Raw genomic sequence first — 10,914 nt, forward strand, 5'->3', positions numbered from 1 at the left:
AGTAAATGAGAATTTACCTAACAAAAGAAATAATAATAAGACTTCACATTTATATAGTTCCTTTATCACACACACACACACGCACGCACGCACGCACGCATGCACACACGCACACAGACAAAATAGCAATTAGCAATTTTGTACATGAGAAAGAAGCTCAGAAAGCTTAAATAACTTGCCCAAGTAGAAATATCAGTACTCAGACTCAGGGTTAGGGATTAATGGTCCTTTCACTATGCCAGCAGGACAAGTGTTAAGCTTAGCTCTTAAGGGTAGCAGTATATGTGGATTCTAAGAATGAGTTGGCCCCAGAAATAAAGTCAGGAGCTGAACAGTCTTAGAGGGAGAGTGGCATTACATAATCACCCAATTTAAAGTTTGCTCAATACCTACTGAGTGCCCAGCATAGTGCCAGCTCAGCCTAAAGCTTGTGCCAGGATCAGGCACCCTATCCTGTCCACCCTCCTCCACCCAGCCCCTCCCTGATCAGAGCTCCTGAGTCAGATTTATTTTCTAAAACTCTCAATCCACTCCAGTGCCACACCCTCTTGCCCACCTGAAAAGGAAACAAAAGAGGGAAGATTCTGCTTTGAGTCACTCAGGGTGTAATCAAGGACACAAATACACATGTAAGATGGAAAGTGATTTTAATGAGACCAGAAAAAAGGAGGACTCAGTTGCTCCTAAATTTATCCTGCATGGAGCCCTAACAGCTGAGGCTTAGGCAGCTAGCTATAGCTTCAGCCTGATCCAGGTGCTTAGGAATTTCAGAATAGGGAAAAGACTCAGTGCTGAATGTTTTCAGGGAACAAATAAAGGTAGAGGCCTTTGCTAATTCATTGCAGCATATGAGTTACAGACTCAGAACCACCAAGGGGGATAACAGAAGCATTTAGGCCTGACAGCAGATGACAAGGGAGTTTCAAAATTCAGAAGTTTGTTCCATGGAAGGTGAGGATGAGATCCTGGGTGTTCTTACTTCTGTTTGGTCTTAGGGACCTGTGGGTACTTGTCTTGAGCAATGGGTGGAATAACCACGTTGGGACAGGGCTCTGGAAACTTGGTGGTGCCTGTCCCTGGGACCGTAGGATTGCATGGCACTGAGACCTCAGGGTAGTATGGCTCTGGCACCTTGGTGGTGCCTGTCCCTGGGACCGTAGGATTGCATGGCACTGGAACCTCAGGATAGCATGGCTGTGGCACCTTGGTGTGGCCTGGTTCTGGGTTCTTGGGACGGTATATCTCCTGGGGAGGTGGTTGGCTGGGCTGTTTCACCTGCTGGTCCTGAAGCTGAGGAGGAATGATATTGGGCTGCTTCTGCTGATGGTAAGACATGATCGTGTGATGTGTTTGTACCTGGAGAAGAAAGGACAATTAGTCATTTTATTATGAAATGAGGAATAGCCAGGACCCCTGCTAGAGAAGTGTGACTTCATGAACACTTCCAGGATTCTCCCTCTCTTCCTTGTTGTTCTTCTAGTCCATCTCTCTTTCATAATGAAATATGTTCAAACCTAAGTTAGAAAGCAGGATGATAGTCATTGGTTTCCCTTGATTCTCTGGGTTCCCTCCTCTCCTAGTCCTGTTCATGTCTAAGCAGAGTTTCTCTTAAAACTCCCAGTGCCAATGTCAGATTCACCCTCTCTCTGTGCCTCTCCCCACTCTACTCCCTTCTTTCTCTCTCCCTCCCTGTCCATCTTCTTGAGATTTCAGTCTCTTACTCTGTTTCTTTCTTTCTCCATGTCCTCCTCAGGTCTTTGGATTTAAAGTTGGAAAGACCATTAGAGATGATCACATCCAACCCCTTCATGTTACATATGAGGAAACTAAGGTATTACATCACATATCCAAAGAGCATGTTTCTCGGATGATTGTAAAACAATTGGAAAGCCATTTGGAAATGAAATTTTGTCAGGAACTCCATTAAAAACCCCACATTAAATATATTTATAGATGATCATTCTATTTTGAATACCCAAATGAATATTTATAATGTTTCAGATGGGTAATGTATTGTGGGAAAGGGGTAAAAAAGCATTAAGATTCCAGAGACCTGTGTTCAAAGACAAGCTCTACTATTAATCAGATGTGTAACCTTGGGCAAGTAATTTAACTCTCTGGATGCCCCTTCCTTTCCTCATGCGCAAAACAAAAGAATTTGACTTTAGGTTAGCTCAAGATCACAGAATCTCAGCATCCATAGGGACTTCAGACACTGTCCAGTCTTAGCCATGTCTGGAGAACAATCCCCTCTCCAATATTTCTAGGGCGGCTAGGTGAATAGGGCAGTGGATAAAGTGCCAAACCTGGAGTTAGGAGGACCTAAGTTCAAATTCAGCCTCAGATGCTTACTAGCTGCCTGACCCTGGGGAACTGTTTGCCTCAGTTTCTTCATCTGAAAAAGGAAATGTCAAACCACTTCAGTATCTTTGCCAAGAGAATCCCAAATGGAGTCATGAAGAATCAGACACAACTGAACCACCACAACAACTATAGTATACTTCATAAGTTATCGTCCATTCCTTGACTAAATATAGCTGCTAAGGGGGACCCCCCAAACCCATTGGCAGCCCACTCCATTTTATGATAAATGGAATTGTTAGTTTTTTCCTTTACATCGAGCCTAAATCTGCCTCTTTGCTACCTCCCGATATCCACAGCTCCTAGTTTTGCTCTCTGGAACCAAAGCAAACAAACCTGAACTCCCTTCCATGGGACAAACCGTCACATACTTGAAGGTGGCTATTATGGCTCCAGCACCTACTATTTTGGCATATATGCTGAAATATGTGTAATATATACATATATACACACACATATATATGTATATTTTATGTAAACAGACGTATATATGTGAAGTCATACACATATGTGTGTATATATATATTTTATATATAGATACATGTGTATATATATATATAATATCAAAGGTATCTGATATACCTGTATGACCTTCAAAGTGTCTTCCAGTCTTGGTATTCCAAGATTCTAAATTGATACCATGTCAGATAAGGCAACTCTGGCCATTTTGTATTTTTTTTCCAACAGAGAACAATGAAATGGCCAATGATGCTTAAAAATTTATGGTCAGAGATGAAGCAATCTGAAGAGTCCTGCCTTTACTGTGTGACTTTGGTCAAGTCATTCCCTCTCTGGACCTCAAAATTCATCATCTCTATAATGGAGCTCTATGATTCCAGCATGCCCTGCATAGTGGGTTATTGAAAAGAGATTTAGAATAAAGATGCTTACCTGGTACTCAGAGAAAGGCAGCTTCTCAAGGTACCCAAGTCTGTTGCTGAATCCTGGGTATGCTATGAGGCTTTTATATAGTTTCTTATCCTTATGTCAAGGAAATGAAATGGTTCTTGGCCTTCTTCTCTTCATTCTTTCCCTGCCCAGCTGTGAATCACCATAACTTTCCTCACTTACCTGTCTGTTCAGTCTTTTTGATGAAAACCACTCAGTTAACATTTCTTTGGCATCAGATATCTGACAGTCATGTCATTGCCACCTAATCTCCACTTTTTCCCCTTCCCCCACCTTGCCACTATCCAGTGACAGAACTAAGGGCAAAGCTCCTTTGGTTTAGTTTCAAGAATTTAATGCAGGGAGAAGGAAGATCCAGACCTTCTGAAGTAGAGACCTTGTCTCCCTTTCTCCAGGGGGCCAGCACCCCTCAGTCTGGCATATTGAGTAAAATCCCTTCCTGAGCACTTTGTGTGTAAAGGTAAACAGTTTTCCCAGAGTGTTTTTCTCAAGAAAAGGGAAGACAGAAAGTGGAGGTTGAATGGGCCTGGTAGAGTTGGACATGGGACCCATTGAATTAGATAGACTTCTCAGCTGGTCCTTCCAGGGCTCCTTTTTTCCCACTCCTATATCCTTATCCTCATTCTTTATTCTTTATTAATTACATTTTCAAATCTTTTATTGACCTCAGTAAACCTGCTCCCTACTTCTTGTCCATACCTTACCTGGTCCTTTCAGTAAGATTTTCAAGGGTTACAAATCACTTCAGGAAATCCATGATCTCATTTGTTATAATACTTCTTCTACTTGCAGATATTTTAAGACTTCTGATCTTGAATAAAGTCAAGTGCCATTTTCTACTTGAAGCCCTTCTTGCCCCCCAAATGCTAGCCTCTCCTCTATTATTTTGTGTTGAATCTTTTTTATACATATATATATATATATACACATATATACACATCCATATACATATATATATATATGCTTCCCTATAAAAATGTAAATGTCTTGAAAGCAGCATTTGTTTTTGACATGGTATCTCGAACACCTAGAACAATGATTGGCACATAGTAGGCTCTTCCCCTCCCCCTCCTCCCTTTCTCTCTCTCTCTCTCCCCGCCCCTGTCAACCCCCCCACCTTCCCTCCTAAGACCCCATTCTTCCTCAGAGACAGAAATAAAGGTGAGAAAATGGGAAACAATGTAGAGGTTTTGTTCTTTGGGATAGAGCAAAAGGGGGAAGTTACTCCTATTTCCTCAGTAAAGTAGGAAGAGAAGTCCTCTGCTGAGACAGGTGTAGTTAGGGGTGCTGAGGAAGGCAAAAAGAGGATAGCCACAGTAGAAAGTGCAATAGAGGGTCAATAATGGAAGAATAAATTGATTGATGAATAGCAGCAAGGGGCCCATTGAAATGAAATAACATAATTATAGTAGATTCAATCAAAACAATTACGTGATCTTTTTCAGCAGAATTAGGCATTATATAAGTAAGGGCGAGGAAGGCTTATGAGGGTGAAAAGGGTAACCCAGGGTTGGAGTTTGACAAAGAATAATTAGTACTGGGAGAAGGGGGTGGAGGAAATGTGACCTGGGGGAAGAGAAAGGTGTGGTGTTGTACTAGTATAACTCTTAAGTCTGGGATGTGAAGGGTGTACTTGGAGAACAGGTAGTAGTGGAAGAATTATTGGTCATTGTGAGTGTGAACAATAGACTTAGGAAGAAAGAGGAGGAAATAGAAATGGAATGACAGGAGGTTGTGATCAGGAGGATTTAGAGAGTTCTGCATCATTGTGATACTATAGTCATCAGCGATGATGAGATCAAGGGTATGGTCACCCATCTAGGTGGCTGAAGTGGATGAAGTTATAGGTATATCATGGAAGCCGAAGGACTTCATACAGTTGGATGCTAGTGTGTTGAAGGAAACATCTATGTTTGTATTAAGGTCTTCAAGTAATGGAAAAGATATTGTGATTGAGAAGAAGTTGTTTAGTCAATGAGTCAATATCCCAATTCTTCAGGACCCTATTTAGGGTTTTCTTGCCAAAGATACTATAGTGGTCTTGACATTTCTTCCTTCAGTTCATTTTACAGATGAGGAAACTGAGGTAATCAGGGTTAAGTAACTTGCTCAGGATCACACAGTGAGTAGTATCCGAGGTTGTATTTGAACTCAGGTATTCCTGACTCCAAGGTCAGTCCTCTATCCACTGTGCCACCTAGCTGCTCCTGAGAAGAATATGATGAGCCATATACTGATCTTGATAAAGGAGGTAGAATGACTTGGAATGCTGGAGTACCAAGTATCTTAACTTGGGATATTAAATTATATAGGTACATGGAGTGGACTTCAAAGGAAGACAGGATGCTGAGTGGTGATGTTAAAGGGACCACCCAGAAGTGTCACTGAGGCAGAGATTCCTCTTTTTTCAGAGGGCATGAAAGAAGGTGCTGGAAAGGGTGTTCTCTCTTCTAGAATGGGACAGAATCCTATGAGTACCAAAAGACTTTTTTAAAAATTAAAAAAAATTTTAAGTGTGAGGGGAAGAGAGCCAGGTGAAGGGGGGGTTTGTTAACAATAGAGTGGATGAACCTTACAAGGAATTTAACCTAAGGTGGGGAAGCCCATTGTGTTCTGCTCACGCTTGGGTGGAGACTGATCCTTTTGTCTAGGTAGCCCAAGGCTGGGGGTGGTCTGAGTATAGAGATAGTTTCTCTATCCAGGGGTGACAGGATGCCACTCTCAGCCCCTCATTGAATCTACTCATGGAAGGATATATAAATTATGGGCCTGCTGCCATGATTGTCTTCGGTCTAAGAGAGATTGCCAAATGACTATCCTTTTATTAATAACATGCTGGCCTGATCGATAAAATTATTAAATTATCCAGAAAAAAAAAATAGAGTGAATGCACCAGTGGGTATAATAGAATGGGAGAGCTAAGGAAGGTTTTACTTCTGGAGGCATGGAGCTAAGGTGAATAAAGAGGAGAATATAAAGAAAACAAGCAGGGGAAATGGATTTTCTGCTTTATCAAAAGGCAAACCTGAATCACAAGAATAAAGGGACCAGCAGCTGAGAATTTGCCTGTTAACAGAATGTGGGAAGAACCAGTTGATTAGGGCCCTCAGCCTCCAGGATCCTCTGATGTCTAACCAAGACACCTGCGTGGGTGCAGAGGCGTCAGCTTCCACAGCTGGTCACTCCAAATGCTGTGTAGCTAGGGTGGGGAATACAGGCTACAGGGAATTCTGTCAGAGCTTCTCAGAGTTCTGAGACCTCAGTGGTGGCAGAAGATGACTGTCTTGATTGGGTCCTCAGGGTGGCATGGACTCTTGGTGGGTTGCTGGCTCTATAGCCCCATTCTAAGGATGGGAGGGAATGAGACATAATGAGAAAGGAGTGTGGTGTCATGGATCAAGTGCTAGACCTGGAAAGAGGAAGATCTGGGTTCAAATTGTTTCAGTGTAGACTTGTGCCCACGCAGGGATGCCAAAAACTGTCATGGCTTCATGACATGTTGTGGTAGAACTGTCTCAAAGAATTCAGAGTCAGACCATTTCTAATCCAAGTATAGGTATTTATTGAGATTGATGCCTCTCATGAAGCAGGCTAAGTTCCAAGAGGAACCAGCAACTTCAGAGAACACAAGATGGATTTTTATAGGGTAAAGATGCAATTACATAATAGAAATTATGAATATTAAGAAGGCAGGAAGGGTTTGTTAAAGGACTAGGTAATAGGGGAAGGGTCTCAGTCACCATGGAACTGTGCATGGATTACCCACAATGCATACAGAAAAACTCATTGGAGGGGTATGTATGTATGATAATGATATTATGATAAGCCTTTCTATGGCATAAGTTCACTCTAGGTCAGTTCTTTACTATTGCTGCATAGGGGCCTACTTAGAGAAAGTCCTTTCTATCGTTTTAGGGTCTACATCCTGCTTAGGCATCCTGGTGGTGCTGCTCTCTGATTGGCTGAGTATTGTGGTCCTGAGCGAGACGAGATGGTTGTGGTTGAGTGTATGGACACAACTGCTCTTTCTGTGGGAAACATGAGGAATGGGTCTGGGGGCAGTGGCTAGTTAGAGGCAGTGGCAGGGATCCCATCACATGGACACACCTGCTGTTTCTGTGAGAAATATGAGTTCATGGACATACCTGTTTTTCTAGTGAATAGTGAGGCATATATGAAGAAGTTAGGATACTGGGTGGGGGGGAGGTTGGATAGGTAGGGGCGACGGATGTACTGTTCAGTGGGGCCTATAAGGAAGTTAGAATATTGGGTCTGGGGGCAGCTTTATTGGGATTCCATCAGAATCATACTTCAGACACTTACATATCAGATGTATATCCACTTTTCCTCTCCATCTCTATTATAGTGTCTAAAAGAAGGGTCACTCTCCCCCAAATTTCCCACCATTTCTATTCAGCAACTAGTTCTTTCTTGCCCATACCTGTAATGAGTTTCTCTTGTTGTAAGGAGTTCCTCTTGTTGCCTCCTCCACATTTTAAAAGGATACCTTATCACTAAAGCAAGCTAAGAAAGTTTTGGCTGGTCAGGCCACGTTTACAGAGCTCAGCTCTTGACTCCATTTTTTAGGGATGACATTGGCAAGTTTATGGACATTCTCGGGAGAGCCCTAGGCAAATCACCTGGCCTCTCTCAGCCAGTTTCCTCATCTACAGAAAGGAGATACTGATAACGTATGTAGAGCACTCCAACTACCTTAAAGGTTATACAAATATCAGCCATTGTCATCAGAGCTCTATCAGTGGAACAAGCATACAAGACTCTCAGGTTCCACAGCTGGGGAGACCTACATATTCTGAAGCTTGGGACAGATGTTTATCTCCTTTCCAGTCTTTTTTGTTGTTGTTTTTATTGTTGTTTAGTCTTTTTCAGTTGTATCTAACTCTTTGTGACCCCATTTGGGGTTTTCTTGGCAAAGATACTAAAGTGGCTTACCATTTCCCTCTCCAACTCATTTTACAGATGAGGAAACTGAGGCAAACAAGGTGAAGTGACTTGCCCAGGATCATATAGCTAGTAAGTGTCTGAAGCCAGATTTGAACTCAGATCTTCCTGACTCGAGGCCTGGCATTTTATTTACCGCTCCACCTAGCTGCCCAGTGCTTGGTGAAGTTCAAAGAGGCTGCATCTGAGGCCGCTAAGTGGTGCGCTGGATAGAGCACCAGCTGTGGACTCAGGAGGACCTGAGTTCAAATATGACCTCAGACACTTACCAGCTGTGTGACCCTGGGCAAGCCACTTGCAAAAAAAAAAAAAAAGAGGTTGCATCTGTATACCAAAGACAATGAAGTTGACTGCTAAAGATTTGCTCTTAATTATTCCTCAGGGATATTTAGTAAGCCTCAAGGAGTTTCCTTGTTGCTAATATTAGAGAAGTCTTATGCATAAAAAATGGCCCATAGCTATGTATAGGAATTCTTAAGTGGTTGTGAGCCAGGAGGAAGGAATTGAGGTAATATAGAGTAAGGGAAGTGAGCCTGTATTCAGAAGAAAGTGACAGAGTGCCCTGGAGCTTGGAAGCCAAGCTCTGGATAGTGGAGGTGTCATGACTGCTAGGCCAAGGGTAAAGGCTGGTGCTTCCCATCTCTGCACAGAGCCCAGAAGGGAGAGAGATTGTGGGGAAGTGTAGGGCTCATCTTCAAGGGTCATCAGTATCAATCATTTGATTGTCAGTGAGAAAAGATAGGAAGAGAGTGCCTCTTAGAGATGGAAGAGCATCATCCTGGTGGCCTCTACAAAAGAAGGGGGAGCCATTTCCAGTCATCCTAATCTATATCTTGCCACTGGACCCAGATGGTATCAGAGGAGAAATTGAGGCTAGTGACTTTGCGCAGCCCTCCCTTACTTAAATCCAATTCAATTACAAGTTATGGCATCACCTTCCTGATGTCATGGTCCTCTTTGAGAAGGAAAGACAAACAACAACAGAAAGACAGAATGACAGAAATTGAGAGCTAGGGACCTCAGCAGATATCTAGTCTGTCCCATGAATAAAGGAATCCTCACTATAACATAACAAAACAGAAATAATCCATCCTCTGCTTGAAGATGTCCAAAGAGAGGGAAGCCACACTGCTCAAGGCAGTCCATTCGATTTTTAGATAGCTCTATTCCTTAGGAAATTTTTAATAACATTGAGCCTAAATTTGATTCTTCACACCTTCCATCCATTGTTCCAACTTCTGAGGCCAAACCACCCAAATCTACCCCTCTTCTACATGAGAACCCTTCAAATATTTGAGCATAGCTATCATATCCCTCCTTATGTCTTATTTTCTCTAGGCTAAAAATGCCCAATTCATTCAACTGATCTCAAGGCCCTTCATTATTTTGATTGACTTTCTCTGGACACTCCCCAACTGATCTCAAGGCCCTTCATTATTTTGACTGACTTTCTCTGGACACTCCCCAACTGGTCTCAAGGCCCTTCATTATTTTGACTGACTTTCTCTGGACACTCCCCAACTTATCGATGCCCTTCTTAAATGATGGTACCTAGAACTGGACAAATACAACACTCTGACAAGGACAGACAGGATTTCCAGTATTCCCTGTATCTATTCCCATCCTCTTACAGCTCAAGATTGAACTAACTTTTCTGACTGACACATCTTACTGCCTGCTCATATTAAGCTTGCAGTCCACTAAGACCCCTAAATCTTCTTTTTTTGGAACAACTGCTATCCATCCATACCACTTCTATTTTTAATCGTGGAGTTGAGTTTTTGTACTAAAGTGAAAGACTTCATATTTATCCCTACTGGTTTTTACCTTATTAGATTCATCCCAATGCTCTATCTAGTTGAGATACTTTGGGATTCCGATCCTATTATCCAGTGTTTTAGCTCTCTCTCAGACCAAGATGTGGGCAAGACTGGGCAAAGGGATATGACAATTCCACAATGTAGAGGGAGAGTTGTGTGTGATGTGCACTGTTCAGATTTGGCCCCTCAAGACCTTCCATAAGAGAAGAACATGTCTGACAGAATACCTAAGAGAAACTGGAATATCAGAATCACAGATTTCTTAGTTGGAAGGGACTTCAGAAGCCATTTAATCTAACCTATCTAAGTGGGATTCGAAATCTTCTCTTCTCCTGTTCTTTTAGCTATACATCCAGATATACATCAGCTATACTTTCAGATATATATCCCCCATTCTTTTAGCTGATCCCCATCTAGCCAGGCATCCTCTTATGTCATCATTCTGAGTGCTCTCCTAAGAATACCAATGTTTGTCAATATCTTCCCTAAAAAATGGAACCAAGTTCTGAACACAATACTATAAATGTGGGCTGACCAGCAAAAACTTTCTTAGCTTGCCTTAATGATAATTTAACTTTTTAAAATGTGGAGAAAGTAACACATTACAGATATGAACAAGAAACAATTAATTGCTGAAATAAAATAATGGCAAGTTTTGGGGGAAGTGACCATTCTGTTTTAGAGACTAAAATAGAAATAGAGGAAAAAGTTTGGTATAGTCTGATATGTACCCTAGACTTTTAGATAGTCAGTTTCAAAGGGGTAAGAGAAAAGAGAAGGATAAAATTCTACAGAAGTCAGTACAGGTGATGTGGAAAGTTCCCAAGAATGAACTTTGGAAGACACAAAGAGAACTAGGAAT

The 10,914-nt window shown here is 42.0% G+C and overlaps 1 protein-coding gene across 1 annotated transcript; it reads right to left on the reverse strand.

The window, feature by feature from the left end:
* Positions 1-975: 975 nt before the first annotated feature.
* LOC118847861 (cornifin-like) lies at positions 976-1,359 on the reverse strand. Its single transcript, XM_036756532.1, has one exon. It carries the CDS (start codon positions 1,333-1,335, stop codon positions 976-978), a length of 360 nt encoding a protein of 119 aa, XP_036612427.1. The 5' UTR covers positions 1,336-1,359.
* Positions 1,360-10,914: the final 9,555 nt, after the last annotated feature.

Source organism: Trichosurus vulpecula, chromosome 4, assembly GCF_011100635.1.
Source record: "Trichosurus vulpecula isolate mTriVul1 chromosome 4, mTriVul1.pri, whole genome shotgun sequence".
Classification (NCBI taxonomy): domain Eukaryota; kingdom Metazoa; phylum Chordata; class Mammalia; order Diprotodontia; family Phalangeridae; genus Trichosurus; species Trichosurus vulpecula.

What these genes read in the sequence shown, in the direction of transcription:
- LOC118847861 (XM_036756532.1), bottom strand. Translation starts at nt 1,335, where the DNA reads ATGTCTTACCATCAGCAGAAGCAGCCCAATATCATTCCTCCTCAGCTT.